This window comes from Neoarius graeffei, chromosome 21 (genome assembly GCF_027579695.1).
Source record: "Neoarius graeffei isolate fNeoGra1 chromosome 21, fNeoGra1.pri, whole genome shotgun sequence".
Classification (NCBI taxonomy): domain Eukaryota; kingdom Metazoa; phylum Chordata; class Actinopteri; order Siluriformes; family Ariidae; genus Neoarius; species Neoarius graeffei.
Window position 1 is genome coordinate 53,936,294 of NC_083589.1, and position 24,494 is coordinate 53,960,787.

Below are 24,494 nucleotides of genomic sequence, written 5' to 3' on the forward strand. Positions count from 1 at the left end.
AGCAGTAGCCTAGCCTGATGATAAGCAATACTGGACAGTGTACAATATAAATGTGCAATATAATGTGCAATACATCTCCTGCTGGCTTTTTTTCCCCATATCTTATTCTTTTTTATATTTGTATATGTAAATACTTAATTTAATTTAATTTATCTAGAAGTTTTTCTCTATTTTCTATTCTCTGTTTATCTTGTAATGATGCTGCTGGAATTTTAATTTCCCTGAGGGAACCCGCCCAAAGGGATCAATAAAGTTCTATCTAATCTAGTCTAATCTAATCTAATCTAATCTAAGAATTATTATCATAGCATTTTCCACAAATTGCTACTGTCATTTCGCCGGTTTGTCATTTCGCCCGACAAGCATTAGGGTTACTTGGAGAAATGACAAACCGGCGAAATTCACGGAAATGATTTTGTCGGATGTTTTGTATGAAGTTTTTATTTATCAAATTTGCAAAAAATAGAAATAAAAATGCTCTGTTTCTCAAAATCCAGTGAATGTGGATAGAATAAACCAGTTATTCCACAAAATCTTGTTGTACATAGCTTATAGCCAAATCGGTGTGAAGCGCCTCGTCAGCTATCAGCTCATGTACGACTCGATTTCGTGGAATAACTGTTAAATATTAATAATTTATTGACAATATAACAACTGCCCTTAGAATTACATTGCAAGTGGCTTTTGAGTAAATCTGATTTTTGTTATCTTCTCAGAGCAGGGAACAATGTCAAAGTTCTTGGCTGTGGTAGTCACTCCATATGCACAGATATTAGGTTTGTACAGAGCTAGATTATAGATTACAGAGTATAAATTTGGTATGAGATTATGGAGATTAAGTTGAAAAACAGAGTATTCTTTTAAATAATGATTTTGGGCTGTATAATGTTCTCACCTGCGTGGGATGGCGTGTCCTCCCCAGGTGATGATCACAGTGTATTTTCCAGGAAAAACAGGGTAGTAGTTACACTCATACACCCCATCGCCCAAGTCACACACCTTCACAGGTTCATCTCCACCCTCTAAACAAATACAAGTAAAAACAAATACAGTTAAAACAGAATAACATGTATATAGCTTGAGGAAAACACTGATATTTGAAGTAAACTGAAACTGGTTTTATGACGGTCCCTCAGGTTCAGAATTCACTTACTTGGGTTTTTGATGAGGACCCGCAGGTCTCCGCTGCCTGCCCCTCTGGTGTAAACTTTAAAATCAGCCACCTCCTTCACCCGTACACCCTTGGGCTGTAGACCTCGTCCAATGGCCCGACAAGCATTAGGGTTACTCGCTGATGAGTGAGGAAAAGGGTTAGACTTGTACACAAAATAAACAAACAGACGCATTTAGACACACTGACATAACACAGAGCTGTTGAGATTTAGTGTTAGTTCGAATGAGCATGTCACTGCATATGGGACTAACATATGGGTGGTTACATGAAAAATTAATAGCTCAAGCACACAGAGTTTGCATGTATATGTTAAGTTTAATTATTTAGACTTCAGCAAATTTCCAAATGCCAAAGCAAGCCAGGTATAACATCTCCTCATGCTAGTACAAACAGGTTTAGGGTCTAAGATTTCAGAAAGCTAAAGCCCTTCTAGAGGTGAATTACAACCCCAATTCCAAAAAAGTTGGGACACTGTGTAAACTGCAAATAAAAACAGAATGTGATAATTTGCAAATTATGGAAACCTTATATTCATTGAAAATAGTACAAAGACAACATATCAAATGTTGAAACTCAGAAATGTTATTGTTTTTTTTGAAAAATATATGTCTGTTTTGAATTTGATGTCAGCAACACATTTCAAAAAAAGTTGGGACAGGGGCATGTTTACCACTGTGTTGCATCACCTCTACTTTTAACAACACTCTGTAAACATTTAGGAACTGAGGAGACCAGTTGCTGTAGTTTTGAAAGAGAAATATTGTCCCATTTTTGCCTGATATTATACAATTTTAGTTGCTCAACAGTTCAGGGTCTCCTTTGTCATATTTTGCGCTTCATAATGCACCAAATGTTTTAAATAGGAGACAGGTTTAGACTGCAGGCAGGCCAGTTTAGCACCTGGACTCTCTTACTACGGAGTCATGCAGTTTTAATATGTACAGAATGTGGTTTGGCATTGTCTTGCTGAAAGAAGGAAGGCCTTCCCTGAAAAAGATTTTGTCTGGATGGCAGCATATTGCTCTGAAACGTGGATATATCATTCAGCATTAACGATGCCTTTCCAAATGTACAAGCTACCCATGTCATGTGCACTAATGCCCCCTCATACCATCACAGATGCTGGCTTTTGAACTGTGCACTGATAACAAGCTGGATGATCCCTCTCGTCTTTAGCCCGGAGGACGTGGTGTCCATGATTTCTAAAAAGAATTTCTATTTTTGATTAGTCAAACCTCGGGACAATTTTCCACTTTGTCTCAGTCCATCGTAAAAGAGCTCAGGCCCAGAGAAGGTGACGGTGTTTCTGGATATTGTTTATATCTGGTTTTAACTTGCATTTGTGGATGCAGTAATGAACTGTTTTCACAGACGATGGTTTTCTGAAGTGTTCCTGAGCCCATACATGGATTTCCATTACAGACACGTGTCTGCTTTTAATGCAGTGTCTCCTGAGGGCCGGAAGATCACAGGCATCCAGTGTCAGTTTTCAGCCTTGTCTTTTGCATACAGAGATTTCTCCAGATTCTCTGAATCTTTGAATGATATTATGTACTGTCGATGATGTGATCCCCAAATTCTTTGCAATTTTACATTGAGGAACGTTATTCTTAAATTGTTGCAGTTTGCCCAGTCTTTCACAGAGCGGTGAACCCATCCCCATCTTTACTTCTGAGAGACTCCGCCTCTCTGGGATGCTCTTTTTATACCCAATCATGTTACTGACCTATTACCAATTAACCAAATTAGGGTTTTTTTTGTTTTTTTTTTTAGCATGACACAATTTTCAGTCTTTTGTTGTCCCTGTATGCAACTTTCTGAAATGTGTTGCTGACATCAAATTCAAAATGAGCATCTCATGTCATCTCATTATCTCTAGCTGCTTTATCCTGTTCTACAGGGTCGCAGGCAAGCTGGAGCCTATCCCAGCTGACTATGGGCGAAAGGCGGGGTACACCCTGGACAAGTCGCCAGGTCATCACAGGGCCGACACAAAATGAGCATATATTTTAAAAAAATAAATAAAATTTCTCAGTTTCAACCAGGGCTTTGAACCGGTTCAAGGAACGAAAACGAAAACCGGGAACTTTTTCTATTTCACATGGAACAGAAACGAAACCAGAAACTTTATTATTTTTTATGTTCCGGAACAGAAACGCTTATTAAAAATAATGGTAACCGGTTAATACTGTTTTTTATTTCGTTCCTCAAAGTTTCCGTAGCCTACAAATAAAAAAGTCATTCTTCTCCTGCGCAAGTTTCTATGACCCGCTGGGGTTCACTTCCTGTGTGACGTTCGCTGACTGAATGGAGAGAGCGGGAGGGTGGACTACTATCACATCTCCACATCTTAAATAAGAGGTAAATATTGCAGTCTATCGTTATTCAAAAACGTCAATTTCAAACACGATATCAATATATTTGTCCACGTTAATGAGAGGCTCGTGAACATTAAATGACGTTAACCTCTGTTGGCCTATAAATGCATAGGGCCTGACTAGCCTTTGGTAACACACTAAACGAATTATCTTTCATTTTTGGCACTTTTTCTGTTTGTGTAGATGGGAAGACATACTTAGAATCCAAATCGCCAACATTTGAAATAATAATTGTTTTGAATTATTTCTTGTCTTATTTAATGAAGGTTGTAATAGAATTAGCCTACATTTGGCTTAAGCTGGATGAGACAGAGACATAATTTTATAGCCATTTGTTAAACAGCTGGCAGGGAACGTAATTAACCGTTCCGGGAACGAAATTTTTTTGTTCTAACCAGTTCGGGAATGTCTATTTAATGGTGGAACCCAAAACCGGAAACGTTAAAATTCCGTTTCTGTTCGGAACGAACCAATAAGAAAAAAATTCTGGTTCAAAGCCCTGGTTTCAACATTTGTTATGTATTTGTACTATTTTCAGTGAAATTTAGGGTTTCCATGATTTGCAAATCTTCACATTATGTTTTTATTTATGTTTTACACAGTGTCCCAACTTTTTTGGAATTGGGGTTGTACTCCAATGAATATACAGTTACATATGAATATAACGTTTTATGATTAATGCAAGCTAGCTAGCCAGTTAACAATAGCTTATAAGTAATCTGAGAAGATTTAAAGTCAAAAATATAAATATAAAAGTTCATAATCTTTACTGTTAAAGCTAGCAAGGTAGCTAACATGAGATATTATGACTCATTTCTGAGAAAATGTTTGTTATACACATTTGTTATTAATATAAATATTCATAATCTTCATTTTTAATGTTAGATTAGCTCACCGCTAACCTGACAGGATTTTTAGGAAGATTACAGTCACATATATAGTGGATCATATCTACAGTCTATGTTCATTCAATCAATCTGAGTAACAGCTTCATCCTGATCAGGGTCATGATGAATCTGGAGCCAATCCCAGTAACATTGGGTGCAAGGTAAATATAAATGGTGACAATCTTTCCTGTTAATATTAGCCAACTAGCTCGTTTCTCATCTTCAGTAACTCCTTTATCCTGAACAAGGTCACAGTGTTGACCATTCCAGTTGGGAGATTTCACCCCAGACGAGTACCCCTCTATCACCTGAGGGTTTTTTAACCACAAGAACTAGCCAAGTTAATATGAGCGAACCTGACAGGATTTTTGAGAAATTTTTAAGACATAAATATAAACAACTTTAATAAATATAAAAAATATTTAACATAAATGTTAAAGATTACCAAAGCTATAGTACATGTTGAGGGTTTTTTTGTTTTGTTTTGTTTTGTTTTGTTTTTACCCTGACTGGATTTCTGAGAGGATATTTAAGTCATTTATTTTTCCTACTCTTTAATGATAAAGCTACTCAAGCTAACTGGATTTCAGCTAGCTTAAGAGATAGCTTCCAAGGAGATCATAAATATAAATTTTCATAATCTTTACCATTAATGTACAACCCCGATTCCAAAAAAGTTGGGACAAAGTACAAATTGTAAATAAAAACGCAATGCAATAATTTACAAATCTCAAAAACTGATATTGTATTCACAATAGAACATAGACAACATATCAAATGTCGAAAGTGAGACATTTTGAAATTTCATGCCAAATATTGGCTCATTTGAAATTTCATGACAGCAACACATCTCAAAAAAGTTGGTACAGGGGCAATAAGAGGCTGGAAAAGTTAAAGGTACAAAAAAGGAACAGCTGGAGGACCAAATTGCAACTCATTAGGTCAATTGGCAATAGGTCATTAACATGACTGGGTATAAAAAGAGCATCTTGGCGTGGCAGCGGCTCTCAGAAGTAAAGATGGGAAGAGGATCACCAATCCCCCTAATTCTGCGCCGACAAATAGTGGAGCAATATCAGAAAGGAGTTCGACAGTGTAAAATTGCAAAGAGTTTGAACATATCATCATCTACAGTGCATAATATCATCAAAAGATTCAGAGAATCTGGAAGAATCTCTGTGCGTAAGGGTCAAGGCCGGAAAACCATACTGAGTGCCCGTGATCTTCGGGCCCTTAGACGGCACTGCATCACATACAGGCATGCTTCTGTATTGGGAATCACAAAATGGGCTCAGGAATATTTCCAGAGAACATTATCTGTGAACACAATTCACCGTGCCATCCGCTGTTGCCAGCTAAAACTTTATAGTTCAAAGAAGAAGCCGTATCTAAACATGATCCAGAAGCGCAGACGTCTTCTCTGGGCCAAGGCTCATTTAAAATGGACTGTGGCAAAGTGGAAAACTGTTCTGTGGTCAGATGAATCAAAATTTGAAGTTCTTTATGGAAATCAGGGACGCCGTGTCATTCAGACTAAAGAGGAGAAGGACGACCCAAGTTGTTATCAGCGCTCAGTTCAGAAGCCTGCATCTCTGATGGGCTCAGGACCCTTACGCACAGAGATTCTTCCAGATTCTCTGAATCTTTTGATGATATTATGCACTGTAGATGATGATATGTTCAAACTCTTTGCAATTTTACACTGTCGAACTCCTTTCTGATATTGCTCCACTATTTGTCGGCGCAGAATTAGGGGGATTGGTGATCCTCTTCCCATCTTTACTTCTGAGAGCCGCTGCCACTCCAAGATGCTCTGATGCATCACTAATCTCTGGTTAGTGTGTGTGGCATGGGCAGCTTACACATTTGGAAAGACACCATCAATGCTGAAAGGTATATCCAGGTTCTAGAGCAACATATGCTCCCATCCAGACGACGTTTCTTTCAGGGAAGACCTTGCATTTTCCAACATGACAATGCCAAACCACATACTGCATCAATTACAGCATCATGGCTGCGTAGAAGAAGGGTCCGGGTACTGAACTGGCCAGCCTGCAGTCCAGATCTTTCACCCATAGAAAACATTTGGCGCATCATAAAATGGAAGATATGACAAAAAAGACCTAAGACAGTTGAGCAACTAGAATCCTACATTAGACAAGAATGGGTTAACATTCCTATCCCTAAACTTGAGCAACTTGTCTCCTCAGTCCCCAGACGTTTACAGACTGTTGTAAAGAGAAAAGGGGATGTCTCACAGTGGTAAACATGGCCTTGTCCCAACTTTTTTGAGATGTGTTGTTGTCATGAAATTTAAAATCACCTAATTTTTCTCTTTAAATGATACATTTTCTCAGTTTAAACATTTGATATGTCATCTATGTTCTATTCTGAATAAAATATGGAATTTTGAAACTTCCACGTCATTGCATTCCGTTTTTATTTACAATTTGTACTTTGTCCCAACTTTTTTGGAATCGGGGTTGTACAGTATACAAAGATACAGTACAATTTGAGGACTATTTTTGTTCGTTTGTTTGTTTGTTTGTTTGACCCTGACAGGATTTCTGAGAGGAGATGTAAGTCATATGCAAGTAATCTAAGTTTGTAAGTGAAAATCTTTGTTCCTAAAGCTAGCCAAGCTAATATATGAGCTAACCTGACAGGATTTCAGAGAAGAATTTTAGGTTATACATATTATAAATAAATGTTAGTTAGCAAGTTAGCTAACAGGAGTCAACTTTACCGCTAAATATTAGCCAAGCTAATATATAAGCTAGCCAGACAGGATTTCAGAGAAAGGTTTTAGGTTATGTATTATTATTATTATTATTATTATTATTATTATTATTATTATTATAAATGTTAGTTAGCAAGTTAGCTAACATGATTCAACTTTACTGCTAAATATTAGCCAAGCTAATATGAGCTAACTGACAGGATTTCAAAGAAAGGTTTTAGGTTATTATTATTATTATTATTATTATTATAAATATTAGCTCGTCAGTTAGCAAACATTATTCAACTTCACTGCTAAAAATTAGCCAAGCTAATATGAGCTAAACTAACAGGATTTCTAAGAGGAGTTTTAAGTCATGTTAATTAATATTAATAATCATCTCTACTCATGCTAGCTAGACGGACAGCACAAGATAACTTGGCAGGATACGATACGGTATTTTAGAATATGAGAGCAATCATCTGTCCCACTGAAAGACATGACCAGTCCATTGTCTACAGGCAAATTCACAGCGAAATTGGTCTATTAGAAATGGCAGGCCAATTTTGAATGTTACTGAATGAAAATTACATGGATTTATTTTAAATCTGGGTTTCATTTGCTGGGTTTCATATTTTGAAGGCAATACCAGATTTCATAGGGCAATAACAGAGCTAATACACTAATTTAGCCACATCATAGAGTGGTTCCAAATGAAAGCCCTTTTCAAAAGGCAACTAAAACCCATTTGTAATTCCAGCCTCACTTCGCCAAAAAAAAACAGAGCTTGAAGGGAAAAAAATGTGCATGTTGCCTTATTACTCACAAACAGCTCATTTTTGTTTGAATAAAGTTGAAGTATCCATGTTGTGTTAAATGGTGTTCATCAGCAGAAATAAACAGATTATGTTGATTATGAAAGGCATGATGAACGCAGATGATGATGATGATGATGATGATGATGATGGGGTAGTGATGAGGATGATCATGACCACAATAACAAGGATGATGATGATGATGATTTACTAGACGTTCACTTTGACAAGAGGCCCCTGATGCCAAATCAAAGTTGTGGCAATAAATCAATTACATGCTTAATATTTTATCACTGTTCAGTTAAGGTTAAGGTTAATTCAAGAGGTTGAGTTCATTATTAAATCATATATTATGGTATGTTAATTTTGGAATTATTACAAGTATTAGCAAGGATTAGAGTAGTAAAGTATCAGATCCAGCCCAACTGCAGAGGTCATGCAGTTGAAAATGGAGCGTGTGTAAAGGTGACCGTCCAGCTTTCTTTCTGCGGGATTAAAGATGAGACTGGCAGCAAATCGAGCGTTTGTCTGTTTCTAATCTCTCACACACAGTCCTGCATACACGCCAATCCCTCCCTGCTGCAAGCTGTATGTAAGGTTTTGCTGTTGCAGATGGCCAAGCACTGGAACATGCCAAAAAGCCATGGGAAAGAGGGTTGGAGTGTCAAAATAGACACACCAGAGGGCTTGAACGGGAAAACAAGGACAGCGAGAGATAGACAGGGTCAGGGAAGGACAAGGAAAGACAGAAAGGGTCAGGGATGTTTATGGAGAAACAATGAGGAAAATGGGATGGAGGGAAGAGAAGCAATCAAGCTTGGGCAGGCATGTGCCACACCCCAGCAGGCCGTACTGACTTGCTCGCCTGGGTTTGGGCGGTGTTGGGGGGGGCACTTTCTTGGACTTTTCGGAGGGCGGCGTGCGAATAGACTGGGGGATTATCTGAACCGGGGAGCCGGCTGGCACGCTGCTCAGAAGAGCTAGAATGACACACAGGCGAAAGAGAATACAGCAACACTTTCAGAACATGTGTGTATGTGTGTGTACCGAACCCCCGGAGCAGAGAACACTAGATAACCTCCGGTGATACCCAAAACCCATGTTCCAGCCTGGACGCTCACACAGCATCACACAGTCATCATACATTTTTTCAAGAAATTGTGCACAGTTCATCGTTAAGTCCCTCAATGAAAAAACATCCATCGGCCAAATCACATTACACACTTTAGGTAATTATGCAAATAACAGCGATTGACAAGAAGGGACCATGATGGCCAACGAGAGACAGCAAAGATACAGAGGTTAACAGGGAACATACTGTCTGTAAGGTCTGGGTTGAATGTAAATAGTTTCATTTAATAAAATGTAAACTTGGAAGAGGGTGGGGTAAAAGTGGTTACAGTCATTAATTAATCAGTATTAGGTAACTCATAGAGCAGGCATGTTGGGTTGCCAAGTCTCACCCTCTGAGATGTGTACAGTAAACGGGCTTCTGGGTATTTGCTGGCCAGCGAATGTTACATAGATAACATGAGGTCCTTCCAGTACAGGACCGTATGTGCAGCGGAAAATACTGTCCCCTCTGTTCTCCAGTATGATCTCCACTGTGTCCCTGCGACCCTGTGAATCCACGATGATCACGCCCACATCACCTGCGCCCGCCCCTGAGAGGACACACATTCATGTCATGTAAAGTTATGGTTATGAATAAAACTATCCTGGGTCACTCTATGCTTTGTTGAATGTGTTTCTTTACATGTCTACATGTAAATATCTACTCTGGACCCTGACCTGCAGTATAGATGTCGAAGTAAGTGGGCTTGTTGGCTACATTGCCCACGGGTTCCAAGCCTGGACCACGTGCCTGCACCTTGCTGGGATCTCCCAGAGCTTTGGACACGTTCACAAGGAAAGGGCTGTTGTTAATGTCCTGCCCAGCAAACAAGACTTTCACCTGGGCACAGAAACAAGTCGACATTTCCTTTGACATGAAATGCAATGATTATTTGATATTAAAACGTGTGTAGAGTTGGCATCTGTTTCCCCTGGGTGGAGCACAAGACATGGCAAGTTTATTATCCTGAAGTGATATTAGTGAGCCTCTTAAAAAAGTCTAGGATGCCAATAATTTGCTTTTGAAAAATAGAATCCTGAAACATTTTGTCAGATAATGTTAAAATACAACAATAATCTGACAAACAGCTTTTTTTTTTTTTTACAACTGAATCTCAGATTTCAATGTTTGATTTATCAGGCATAAATAGTACTACATACATTCTATTACTTTATGAAGTGAGCATAGTTAATGCCATTTGAGATTTTACATGAATCACAAATACTGAGTGACAAGAAAACATGACTGTGGTTAAACAAATAAAAACAAACCTAAAACAATGAGTTGTGTGATAAATTTGTGATATTGCCTCTTAAAGTCACCAGAAAAAGAAAGAAAAAGAAAGCTTTGGCAGACAGTCATGACATAATTGCTGGAGATAAATTGGCCATAGGTACAGCTAGTTTATGGTTTATAGCTCACGAAAACCAGGAATCCAGTATCTCAAATTATTAGGATATTTCATTTTGTGTTTGAGTAAAACAGTATAAATACCATGTATCAATCAGTCTAGTTCAGTACACGCAACCACAATCATGGGGAAGACTGCTGACTTGACAGTTGTCCAGAAGACGATCATCAACACCCTCCACAAGGAGGGTAAGCCACAGAAGGTCATTGCTGAAAAGGCTGGCTGGAAAAGGTGCACAAGCAACAGGGATGACAATAGTCTTGAGAGGACTGTCAAGAAAAGCTGATTCCAGAACTTGGGAGAGCTTCACAAGGAGTGGACTGAGGCTGGTGTCAGTGGATCAAGAGCCACCATGCACAGACATCTTCAGGAAAGGGGCTACAACTGTGACATTCCTCATATCAAGCCACTCCTGAACCAGAGACAACATCAGAAGCATCTTAACTGGGCTAAGGAAAGAAAGAACTGGACTGTTGCTCAGCGGGCCAAAGTCCTCTTTTCAGATGAAAGTAAATTTTGCATTTCATTTGGAAATCAAAGTCCTAGAATCTGGAGGAAGAGTGGAGAGGCACAGAATCCAAGGGGTTTGAAGTCCAGTGTGAAGTTTCCACAGTCTGTGATGATTTGGGGTGCCATGTCATCTGCTGGTGTTGGGCCACTGTGTTTTATAAAGTCCAAAGTCAACACAGCCATCTACCAGGAGATTTTAGAGCACTTCATGCTTCCATCTTCTGACAAGCTTTATGTAGATGCCAATTTCCTTTTCCAGCAGGACTTGGCACCTGCCCACAGTGCCAAAACTACTACAAAATGGTTTGCTGACCATGATATTACTGAGCTTGGCTGGCCAGTCAACTCGCCTGACCTGAACCCCATAGAGAATCTATGGGATATTGTTAAGAGGAAGATGAGAAACACCCGACCCAAAAATACAGAGGAGCTGAAAGCCGCTATCAAAGCAACCCGGGCTTCAATAACACCTCAGCAGTGCCACAAGCTGATCGCCTCCATGCCATGCCACATTAATACAGTAAATCATGGTAAAGGAGCCCTAACCAAGTACTGACTGTATAAATGAGCATACTTTCAGAAATCAGACATTTCTGTCTTGTAAAGTCTTTTTTTTATTATTTATCTTAGGAAATATTCTAATAATTTGAGATTATTAGAATAATCTCTGGATTTCTGATTTTCGCAAAGTACAAGTCATAATCATTGAAAATAAAACAAAAAAGGCTTGAAATATTTCACTTTACATGTAATGAATAGAGAATATATGAACGTTTACATTTTTGAATTAAATTATGAAAATATAAACATTTTAACAATATGCTAATTTTTTTAGATAAACTAGTACATGCGATCAATCAACAGTACACGTTGATTCCAAAAAACCAACAAGATGACATAAAGCTGGGTACCTTATGAAGACCCTCCACTTTGGGCAAATAGACTACAGAGTAGGTTCTGTTCTTATCATTGTTGGGGATCACTCGAGCCTGGAAGAAGTACAAATGAAAGACAGAGATGAATTTTTGTGATCGAAATGTTAGTTTTGTACATCCTATACTAATTAGGACAATGAGGCATAAGTTAAAAGTCTTCCAAATAACTGTGATTTCAAATTCTCAAATTTAAACATGACGTCCGACCTCCTCCGTGTGACCCTCAGGATCCTCGATGTAAACTAGCACCTCACCAAGCCCCGCCTCCACTGTCTCCACTATAAACTCAGCTGGTTTTAACACCATGTTGCCTCTGGGCTCGATGCCTGAACAGAAAGAATGATAAAAACATTAAGACGGGTAAAACTATATAATAAAGACAACAATGTTGGATCTTGACTTGGAAAAAGTGCCCCTCACCAGGGCCATAGGCTTTGGCTTTCTTAGGATGTAGAGTTTTGGAGCGCAGTGGAGCACCAGGCTTCAGCTTGGCTTTAGGGAACTGAGACAGGTAAGTCATGACAGAGTGCTCATCCACATTCGGGTCCACAATCTCCTCAGGAGCAATAACCTGGACAGAGCAAAGGTCAAAGGGGTTAAAGGTTGATAGGGCTAACACAGAACAATATCGAGATATATTTATTTGCAAAAAGTGTTACAAAACCAAAGTATATGTGTCAGATCACAGGAGCCTTGGAGTGATGCCAAGAATTTACCCATTGTTAGGTTTCAATCTGTCTGTACCGAAGGAGGTCGAATTGACAAGTATGGTAGCGCTCTGCTAGTCTGGCTAACACGACTTCAAAGCTCTGCGAGCATTTGGTCTGGCAAAGATATTAAGCCCAACCGTTTCCCAAAGACGTGGTTGACCCGCCTCCCTGAAATGCCTCAGTTTGCTACTGGTCGAAGCCAGAAAAGGCTGTGACGAAGCTTAAACCAATCACATCACTCTTTCCTCTGACGTATGTGACGCGACGGAAACTGCTTGAGTAACAGGAAGAAGATAAATACCTCCAGGGCTGCTCTTTGCTCCGTTTTCAATGGGAACTTCCCGTTGAACGCTTTCAATACAGCATCTACCGCTGCGTCAAAGGCTTGCCGCTGCTCCATGTTCGTAATGTTTCTATTGAATGAAGCGCTTCCGGCATTGATTCTGTAAACAATCTATGGCTTCCGGTCGCAGTTCTACTACGTCAGTGCCTTGAACACGCCTCTACCCAGGGCCGTTGGAGATGCTCAAAGTTGACTGGCTCCCGATTTTTCGGGAGCTTGGAAGAGCTGTAGATAGCTTGCCTTGCCAGACTAAGCTCGCAACAGACCCTCGTGTTGCGTCACACTTAGGATGGGCGTGTCCAGGCTAGCGCTCTGCTGCCTTAGAGATTCTGCTTCATGGATATACCCGTGAGCAAACAGTCACTGATGCAGACACAGCTGCTCAGAGATGTTTCTCAGTTTACTGTAGGACAAACATGAGTATATATTCACATTCAAGAGTGTGTTGTAGCTATGTGATTGGATGATGATGACTTTAGAAGCTGAGGTGTTGTTTGTGTGTGACAGAGTAACGTAAATGGGTAATGAAGCATTACATCACTGGTTTAGACTACACTACTTTATGAAAGAAGAGAGACATTATGTGCTCTACCATTACATCACCCGTCAGGATCATAATCTTATGAAAGAAGAAAGACATTACTGGTCAACATAACCTTAATTAAGCAGAGAGTAGAATGTGCGAGCGAAGATAACTCTCAAGGATTTAACTAACCAAAACAAGCAGCAATCAAAACAGCCTGCCTGTTCCAGTTTCAAGCGTGCCAAACATATATTTCTATCGCCCATTTAAGTAAGAGTTCTAACTAGGCCTTTTCAGCGTACAGTATCAGGCCAATACGCAATGTTTCCTTCCCGCTACACCCACAATATTGCCGACACGCCTGTAAAAGTTGCCACTACACTAATAAAAAGACTTGTCAATCTTGAAAATGTGATCTTTTGTTTCATTTTCTCTTGTTATCCCGACACGGCAGTGATGGCGCGCTGCCAGGCGAACGTTCTACAGTCGGACATACTCCAGTCCCCGTCCACATAAGTCCCCAGTGCATAGCTGACCGAGTCGTTCCGTGTGGAGATTGTCACTGATCATGCGAGTCCGGTTTACCTCCTTCCCTATGCTGTGTTCGTGGTAAAGTGCCGTCCGTGTTAAGAGGCGCTTACGTGTCATACACATAATACATGCCGGCCCCCGGGTTAGATCTGGATAGTCATGTATAGTAATTGAATGGCTGAAGCTGAAAATAAAGCTGACACTTGGTGAACAGGGCGACACGGTGGTGTAGTGGTTAGCACTGTTGCCTCACAGCAAGAAGGTCCTGGGTTCGAGCCCCGTGGCCAGCGAGGGCCTTTCTGTGTGGAGTTTGCATGTTCTCCCCGTGTCCGCGTGGGTTTCCTCCGGGTGCTCCGGTTTCCCCCACAGTCCAAAGACATGCAGGTTAGGTTAACTGGTGACTCTAAATTGACCGTAGGTGTGAATGTGAATGGTTGTCTGTGTCTATGTGTCAGCCCTGTGATGACCTGGCGACTTGTCCAGGGTGTACCCCGCCTTTCGCCCATAGTCAGCTGGGATAGGCTCCAGCTTGCCTGCGACCCTGTAGAACAGGATAAAGCGGCTAGAGATGAGACTTGGTGAACATCAGCTGGTTGTTTTATTCTTATTCCATAAATGTGTCACTAATATAGTTGAATATTAATTATAATAAGTCTTCAATCAAAAACAATCACAGCAACTTTTGGCAAAAAAACACAACTTATTAATATTACCATAAAAGAGCGACTTTCAGGGAGGCCCGCAAGTGCCAGGAAATGCACTAGAGTGCATCTCTGAGCAGGTAGAACCTGTGAGCTTTCAGGGGCCTAAGGTGGCCCCCAAACCCCTGGCTGTTATGACTGGTGCCACTTTGCTGATATTTTGGTCGAGTTCGAACCCTGTGAGTCATATTAACACAAAACAACACACATTTTAGTGTGTTAATTCAGGGTTCAACAATGCAGTAGCAATGAAGAAACAATGAGTCTATAATGGTCATTCCTTTATCTGATCAGTAACACCTTGAAAATGTGTCTTCCAAGCTCTTGTCCTCTTTTCCAAACACAACCATGCTCTGAATACAGCTTAGTGCTATGACTGGACGATGATTGCATTTCAGTGTGGCATGGCTGCAATGCACTGATGGAAGTGAAATGCAACGAAATGAGAAATTACTTTCACTTCTAAAGAAGTCAGCATATAATTCTTTAAAAAGTAACATCCGCTTTTCTTTTCTTTTTTATTCAAGCAGAGTAAGAGTGATGGAGTGAAGGTGTTGCTTTTCAGTGTGGCACGTTATCCTAGTGTCACTGATAAAAAAAAGCAATACCATCTGTGTATTGCATTTCACTCTCTCCTCACAGTGCAATTCCTTTTCTGTCTCACAAGCGTATTTGAAATGGCTGGTAATTTCGACCCCTACAAAGCAGTGGCGGCTGGTAGTCTTTCAAACAGGGGAGGCTGGTCGGTTACGATATTTCCAGATTTTAAAAGAAAAAACACATCAATTTTGCCCATACTCTTGCCTCTGATCTGGCTGATTGTGGGCAGGGTCACAAACTGTGAAATAACAGATTCTTTTGGCCCATTAGCCTACTGTCCAATATACCGGTACATGGTGGTGGTGTTGGGGGGATATATTTTAACATTTTATATTTTAAAATTGTGGCATGTTGTTTAAAAATTGATCATTATTGAAAGCAGCTCTTTGTCAGGAACCTCAGCAGTAACAGCAGAGTGTTCTGGAATCGGCACAAGCACTGACCTTGGGGAGCCAAACATAGAGCTGGGTGCCACACATTTCATTCAATGACACTTTCCCTATATTTTACTTATTTTGACTGAGAAATGTTTTATTGACAATTCTGATAACCCTTCACTTTTAATCCAGGTCTGTACTGTGAAATGTTCTCGGCTGTGTTTTTGTTTAAAAATGTTTTCCAAATTGTAGCTGTGTTTAATTCATATCCAGAGAAATATATATTCCAATATAATATACTCAGCATAAACATTTTAAATAGATTCTATATTTTTGATCCATCCATGACATATTACTAAAGTAGCCTATTTACTGTTGTTGATGTGGGTCACTTGCTGTTAGCCAATTCACTTTCTCGTACCAGGAGAGCTGAAAGGAATGAGTATTATTCCCTACCTTTTTCACCAAGCCAATGTGAGGCGTTGGTCTACCCTGCTCTTTAATTTTAATTTTTTCCTCGAAAGGAAGACTGGCAAATGGCTTCGCCAAAATTAAATCAGCAATGCTTGGCATCCGTGCGCAGCTTTCTTGCTAGCTGACTAGCCCCCTCAAGTTCAAGTTCAGTCACTCAAATAAACGAAATTTCTGGAACTAAGATAGCAAACTTGACAACACTATATTTACACTTTATTTACAATGAAAATACAAACTAAAAAAGCTGGTAGAAACCGTATGTAATGAATGAAATCGAAATGTAAGCTGATCTCTTACAATACACCACAGCACTTGCGAATCTGCATGGGACTGAACTGAAATTCACCGCTGCCTGTCTATATTTGAAACGAGCTGTCAATCAAAGAAAATATCCAGCCGCTTTCACCAATCACCAGTCTCCTCGCGGAAAGCTTTGCCATGTCCCTCCCACTGTGAGGCTCGGAGTCCGTGGGCGGGCATTTTCGCAGTATTTGTCCAATAACCGTCTTGCATTTTGAGATTGAAAAGCGCATAGCTCCCAAATGCCAATGAAGTCCACTGAGGCTGGGAGTCCGTGGGAGTCTGTGGGCGGGCGTTTTCGCAGTATTTGTCCAATCATCGTCTTGCATTTTGATACTGAAAGCGCATAGCTCCCAAATGCCATTGAAGTCCACTGAGGCTGGGCTGCATCACGCTGTCACGAGGGGGAAAAACTCACGCACACATTAGGCGAACTGGGGAAAGTTATAACGGAATGATTTCGCACTGTATTTGGGTTGAGCACATATATTTCTATGATTCTGGATCTGAAATAGCAATGTTATAAGGTCGGCTATAACATAAGCCTAGCGCAATTCATCCTACACGATGTTTGTCATTTTTAGAGGAGGCTGAGCCTCCCTCGTTGTCTTAGAGCAATCGCCCGTGCTACAAAGTGAACGCATCGGTGTTCTCACTGTCAAGGGTGGAGTCTTCGGACAGAGTTAGACATAGTCATGATCACTTCAGAATGGCTTGTAGCCCCATGTGATGCCTAAGAAAAGATAAGTGACTCAGAAAGCGGAAGTGCCATATTAAAAGCTACTTCAGTTGAGGTTAGGTGGCATGTAGGAGAATGCAGATTGATAAGAAGGAAAGAAAAAGAGAAAAAGGAAGCAAAAATATTTAATGTGCCAAGAGAAACAACCAACTAGAATCTGGGAATGCGTTTACTAAGAATCTTATCTTACCGTGAACAGTTCTCCAAAGTGCCACTAAAAGTTCCTAAGCCATTCTCTTTAAAATGGAAAGACAGGAAGGAAAACGATGCTGGACGATGTATGGTCCGGAAAGAGGGGGGTTTGGGTTTTTTGGGTTTGATGTTAAACACTAGTTCATTTGCACTGCGTTACTACATTTTCATATTAAAGCTCAGTGCCATTAAACATTATGAATTTAATTTTATTTTCGACTTCATATTGTCTGAAAGGTATGAGGAGTTTGGACGAGGAGTTCAGATCCTTAAGCCTGTTATGTGAGTTACTGTTAAACTAACCTGTTTATGCTATTACTCATCTCATATGCTGTGACAATGGCCAAGCATACTTTTACAAGATCATGCCATGGAGCTGTTTGATATTCATTTCCATTTGCAGCAGAAGTTGTTTTCTGAGTCACTGTGTCTCTTCTATCCAGTCGCACCTCTCTTTCACACCATGCTGTTTAAGTGGTTGCCTTATTTAATCCCTGACTGAAAGGATAAGAGCCGTCTGAAAATAGTGCCCCTAGGAATTTAGCACAGCTGCAGTGGGGCAGAGAGAGAGAGAGAGAGAGAGAGAGAGAGAGAGAGAGAGAGCGAGAGAGAGAGACTACAGCTGAATTAAAGCTCCAATTAAAAATTATTGTATTTTATTATCTCCACATTCACTAGATAAAAGCAATCGCACGCTCTGATTGGCTACTCTACTCCTAGGCTATCGGCTCATACTGTATACCGTGAGTAGAGAAAAACAAAATGGCAGAGCGTGTTGCTGAACCAACCAAGGATGAAATAAAAACTCTACTCGAAAACAAAATCCCCAAAAAAAAAAAAAAAAACCCACAACAAAATATGGAATAAAAGTATTAAGAACGTATCTTTAAATTATTATTATTATTGTAGCATCTTTCACAAATTGCTACTGTGATTTCGCCGGCTTGTTTACATTCTAAGCGGAAATGATTTTCTCAGATGTTTTGCGTGAAATTTTTTTTTATCGAGTTTACAAAAAATAAGAATAAAAATGCTCTGTTTCCCAAAATCCAGTGAATGTGGATAGAATAAAACAGTTACTCCACTCAATCTGGTCATACAACCCCGATTCCAAAAAAGTTGGGACAAAGTACAAATTGTAAATAAAAACGGAATGCAATGATGTGGAAGTTGGGACAAGGCCATGTTTACCACTGTGAGACATCCCCTTTTCTCTTTACAACAGTCTGTAAATGTCTGGGGACTGAGGAGACAAGTTGCTCAAGTTCAGGGATAGGAATGTTAACCCATTCTTGTCTAATGTAGGATTCTAGTTGCTCAACTGTCTTAGGTCTTTTTTGTCGTATCTTCCGTTTTATAATGCGCCAAATGTTTTCTATGGGTGAAAGATCTGGACTGCAGGCTGGCCAGTTCAGTACCCGGACCCTTCTTCTACGCAGCCATGATGCTGTAATTGATGCAGTATGTGGTTTGGCATTGTCATGTTGAAAAATGCAAAGTCTTCCCTGAAAGAGATGTCGTCTGGATGGGAGCATATGTTGCTCTAGAACCTGGATATACCTTTCGGCATTGATGGTGTCTTTCCAGATGTGTAAGCTGCCCATGCCACACGTATTAATGCAACCCCATACCATCAGAGATGCAGGCTTCTGAACTGAGCGCTGATAACAACTTGGGTCGTCCTTCTCCTCTTTAGTCCGAATGACACAGCGTCCCTGATTTCCATAAAGAACTTCAAATTTTGATTCGTCTGACCACAGAACAGTTTTCCACTTTGCCACAGTCCATTTTAAATGAGCCTTGGCCCAGAGAAGACGTCTGCGCTTCTGGATCATGTTTAGATATGGCTTCTTCTTTGAACTATAGAGTTCAAAGAAACGGCGGATGGCACGGTGAATTGTGTTCACAGATGATGTTCTCTGGAAATATTCCTGAGCCCATTTTGTGATTTCCAATACAGAAGCATGCCTGTATGTGATGCAGTGCCGTCTAAGGGCCCGAAGATCACGGGCACCCAGTATGGTTTTCCGGCCTTGACCCTTACGCACAGAGATTCTTCCAGATTCTCTGAATCTTTTGATGATATTATGCACTGTAGATGATGATATGTTCAAACTCTGCAATTTTACACTGTCGAACTCCTTTCTGATATTGCTCCACTATTTGTCGGCGCAGAATTAGGGGGATTGGTGATCCTCTTCCCATCTTTACGTCTGAGAGCCACTGCCACTCCAAGATGCTCTTTTTATACCCAGTCATGTTAATGACCTATTGCCAATTGACCTAATGAGTTGCAATTTAGTCGTCCAGCTGTTCCTTTTTTGTACCTTTAACTTTTCCAGCCTCTTATTGCCCCTGTCCCAACTTTTTTGAGATGTGTTGCTGTCATGAAATTTCAAATGAGCCAATATTTGGCATGAAATTTCAAAATGTCTCACTTTCGATATTTGATATGTTGGCTATGTTCTATTGTGAATACAATATCAGTTTTTGAGATTTGTAAATTATTGCATTCCGTTTTTATTTACAATTTGTATTTTGTCCCAACTTTTTTGGAATCGCGGTTGTACTTGGCTTAGAGCTGACTCAGTGCTATGCGCCTCGTCGGCTATCAGCTCATGTACGACTGGATTTCATGGAATAGCTGTTTATATAAACACATTTAAAATTGTTATATTAATGCAAATGTTAAGATATTTAGCACATAGGTCATAGTTCTTCCACATTTTCGTCATTTGCCCCAAGTTGCTCCTTCTACATACAGAATCTGATGCATCCATTCATATTTTTCTCAGTCCTGCTGCTAAAAAACATTCCCAGAGCATGATGCTGCCATAATGATGATTCATCATATGAATGGAATTGGCTAGATGATGATGATGATGATGATGACGATGATGATAAGTCTGGTTTCTTCCAGAAGTGTTCAATCTTGGTTTCAGCACACCATAGAATTTTGCTTCTCATGGCTTGGGAGGCATCAAAACCCCTTTTCCACCAACCCGAGCCAGATACTAGTTCTGGGCTGGTGCTAGTGCTGGTTCAGAGCTGGTTCAATTTGCGAACCTTTTAAGAACCGGTTTGCTTTTCCATGGGCTAGAGAGCCACATCATTATGTCACTGTATGCATTTCTGCTTTCGCAACTGCAAGCTCCAATACCCCACCTCACTAGCGCTAAAAGGGCTGGCCTGCCATGCTAGTGTCGCTCACACCAAGCACAACAATAACTATGACAGGCTATATCTTCCTTTTTTCATCTTTTACATTATATAGCATAGTATTTAGCAGACATTCTTATCCAGAGCGACGTACAATGAGTGCAAAAGTCAGGTACACAAAGTGCTGAACTTCTAGGCAAGAAAGTGCGAGTGCCAACTGAACAAGTGACAGAATAATACGAAGTGTAATATTCTATTGAAGTACCAATACCAACCATACAACCGTACAACTAAATAGAGAACTCAAACAGCTAACCCCCAGGCTAGACGGTACACAGCCTAGGTTGGTCGCAACCAAAATGCAGTTACACAGTAGGCAGGGAAACAGGAGAGGGGTGCAGCATGAAGAGGTGGGTCTTCAGTCTGCGCTTGAAGGTGGTTAGGGAGTCAGCAGTTCTGACCTCAATGGGAAGGTCATTTCACCAATGGGGAGCCAGGACAGACAGCAGTCTTGAGTGGGCTGGGCAGGAGCGGAGAGATCAGTAGTACGTAGCAGAGTGTAGGGATTTGGCTGGCATGTAGGGGAGGATCAGACTCTGGAGGTATGCTGGATCTAATCCCTTGACAGCCTGGTTAGCAAGTACTAATGTCTTAAATTTGAAACGAGCTGCAATAGTGCAGGTTGGCAAGCAGAGGGGTGACATGGAAAGAACAAGGGAGGTTGTAGACCAGGCGAGCTGCAGTGTTCTGGATGAGCTGCAGGGGTCTAATGGCAGATGCTGAAACACCAGCAAGGAATAATCATCTTTAGATTAGTCAGACCAGACGATACACAAGCTCTGTTTTTTTAAACATGGTGGTCACAAAGTTTTAGCTCGTCTTTTCTGTCATGACAGTCCTGCCCCTAGGCCCTGACGCAAGTGTTCTTGGTTCTCCCATGTGAATATTCTCCACAATAAACCTTTCATTGATGGGCTGCTGCAGAGATGGCTGTGCTTCTGGCAGATTCTCCTATCTCCACAGGACTTCTGGGGTTCCATCAGTGGGACCTTCAGGTTCTTGGTCACCTCATTGACTAAAGCTCTCCTTTCACTCACTTTGGCTAGGCTTCAGCTCTCGGTGGTTCTGAACTCCTTCCATTTAAGAATGATGGGAGTTAGTGTGTTTATCAGCACTGTCAGAAATAGGAGTACAGGAGGTGACCACTTCTGTCCCCCAAGGTACAGTCTAGACTAATGTACCCCCTTGGGCTCATTATTGGACCTCAAGGTAACCATGTGTAACTTTGAGGGCCAAAAAGGTACATATATGTTCCCAAGCAGTATATAAAGACTACAAAGGAGTACCTCAGTGGGTACTGCCCCAGTGACAAGCCGGTGTATCCTTAAAGGTACAATAATGTATTTTATTTTCTGAGAGTGAGGGCATTTACAGCTAAAGAAGTAGCATTCTCCAGATCTGTGCCCCAACACAATCCTATTCTAGGATGCTTTCAAATATGCAGTGTTTAGTTCATTTGAATCAAACCCTGGTGTGTTTGTTTGGCTCCATTTAGTTCATTTGCAGAGGTGAGTGTACAGCATCAGGCCCAGGTGTTGATCAAAATAACCAGCCTGAGAACATCTGAGCAAGGAACTCCAGCTTGGCTCAATTGCAATCTGAAAGTGATTTGACTCTGATTCAGCGTGACTACAGGAAGTGAAACAAACACGTGTTTTGGGTTGTAGCATTTTTTGATAGAGCTGGGAATCTAAGCCGCGAGGCACACACTCAGCCAAAACAGAGCTGCTGTGTATTTGAACCAACAAACAAAAAGAGAAAATAAGCACTGGATGTGGTACACAAATGTTGTAAACGAGTTATTTGTATGGGTATCTAATCGTTTATTTAGCATTGGCTCTATATTTTCTGTGCTTGAGTGATTATATGTGCACTTTGTGAAAGTTTGTTTACAGTTCTCTGTTGCCATATTTCTGACTAATCAATGAAAAATTTTTACCAAACCAAAAATATCAGATTCAGGATTGGAGTAAACTGAGGTGTCAAAGTGCTCTTAGAGGAGAATTTGTATATATGACTTAATGTTTTTGTTTTTTTTTTTTTTGCTTGGTAATCTGTGTTGAGACATGCTATCTGGCCAAAAGTTTGTGGACACCTGACCATCACACCCTGGACAAGTCGCCAGGTCATCGCAGAGCCGACACATAGAGACACACAACCATTCACACTCACATTCACACCTACGGTCAATTTAGAGTCACCAGTTAACCTAACCTGCATGTCTTTGGACTGTGGAGGAAACCGGAGCACCCGGAGGAAACCCACGCAGACACGGGGAGAACATGCAAACTCCACATAGAAAGGCCCTCGCCGGCCACGGGGCTCAAACCCAAAACCTTCTTGCTTTGAGGCGACAGTGCTAACCACTACACCACCATGCCGCCCTATTATTATTATTATTATTATTATAACACGTATTAATAGTAGTAGTAGTAGTAGTAGTACATGCAAGATAAGGTTCAAACTAAAGAGGCCAGAGACTAATCAAGAGCTTTTTAACGAGGGGAGAGAAACCAATGAAGCCTAATAACGTCATGATACTCACATAATTACAGACTCAGGTGCAAACACAGCATATTAATCCTTTCACAAAGTACATGATGCCACCCTTATGGGTTCCTTCTCCCAACTTCAAACTAATGGTTGCACGTTCCATCACAAGTGAGCCTGATTTCCTTTAAGGATATTTATTTAATAAGGCTGACAAGCCATCAGAAAATCTCATTCAGAGTCATGACAAGATTTATATTCGGCTCCAGGACAAGAGAAGGAGAAACTCGATCAAATTCAGATAAACCTGAACAAGCTCAGACGCCACTAACACACACACACACACACAGATGAAAAACACTATCTCTATCTGAATGTCCAAAGTACCGTGCAGCTCACTGATCTAGCCTGACACTGCAAGTGAATGTAAAGATGCACCTGTTTTTCTTTACCAAGATCAGAATATTCACAGAGAGATCACACGAGTGGACATGAGATCTGTTGCCTACCTGAGGAACACCAAGCCAGTCGTCAGCCTGTTGCATGGCCTCCCTGGCATTCTGGACTGGCTGATTGGGATCCCACATCTCCCAGTCAGGACACAGACCTGGTTGAGACATGGCAGACAAAGAAAGAGCGAGAGAGAGGAGACAAAGTGTTACTTGTAGAACCCAGACACCATTCCTTTAAGTTCCACAACCCAGCCTCTGTCATTGCAACGATCATAACAAATAATGTAACACAGGTTTGTACAGTGAGTGTGGAGTTAAATACACTTCGGTGAAAATAGACTGGCAATTTGCACTGTAATACCATGTTCTAATAACGTAAGGGATGAATAGGCATCAACTATTCTATCAGACTGTTCCAACTGACACCAGACTGAAATCTAACTACCTATGAATAGCCGAACGATTAAAGTACTTGTAGGAATGGATCGTATATTTTGGAGAATATTTCGAATAGATCAATGTCGATATACTAATCTCTCTTTGTCTGGGTTGCACCAAGACAAATTAACCTTTAACCTGGACAAACTTAAACCTCATCTGTTAATTACCTACGAAAATAAATTGTGCAGTCAACCAAACCATGAATTTACATTCAGTATATCAGGCTACCAGGCCGCCAAAACAACGGTTTGAATGACTACAATTTAGAGAGCACAACTCTGTAACTGAACAGGTGCATTGGATATTTCCCAGTGAGGTAATTTAAAAAGTCTCTGGGTAATTGTTCAAGGAAAAATGAATCCCGCGCACTGTCCTTTCCGTATTGTTCCCGAAACGTTGCACTTGTGGTAAGGAGGACAATGCGTTAGCCATGACCGAAACGTTGTGAGCAAAGTTCCT

At 40.6% G+C, this 24,494-nt stretch overlaps 1 protein-coding gene across 5 annotated transcripts in view; it reads right to left on the minus strand.

Annotated features, from left to right (window-relative positions):
- Positions 1-24,494, minus strand: part of flncb (filamin C, gamma b (actin binding protein 280)) — a 207,407-nt gene that overhangs the window by 80,575 nt on the left and 102,338 nt on the right. For 3 of the 5 annotated variants that reach the window (XM_060903335.1, XM_060903334.1, XM_060903338.1), the window contains exons 3-11: positions 23,652-23,749; positions 12,364-12,514; positions 12,151-12,269; positions 11,920-11,997; positions 9,765-9,927; positions 9,437-9,637; positions 8,831-8,953; positions 1,154-1,291; positions 896-1,022 (exon numbers count right to left, since the gene is read on the minus strand). In XM_060903335.1, the coding sequence (XP_060759318.1) occupies positions 896-1,022; positions 1,154-1,291; positions 8,831-8,953; positions 9,437-9,637; positions 9,765-9,927; positions 11,920-11,997; positions 12,151-12,269; positions 12,364-12,514; positions 23,652-23,749 (1,198 nt within the window). The remainder of the gene's footprint in view (positions 1-895; positions 1,023-1,153; positions 1,292-8,830; positions 8,954-9,436; positions 9,638-9,764; positions 9,928-11,919; positions 11,998-12,150; positions 12,270-12,363; positions 12,515-23,651; positions 23,750-24,494) is intronic. The other 2 variants (XM_060903337.1, XM_060903336.1) reach the window with 1 other exon arrangement.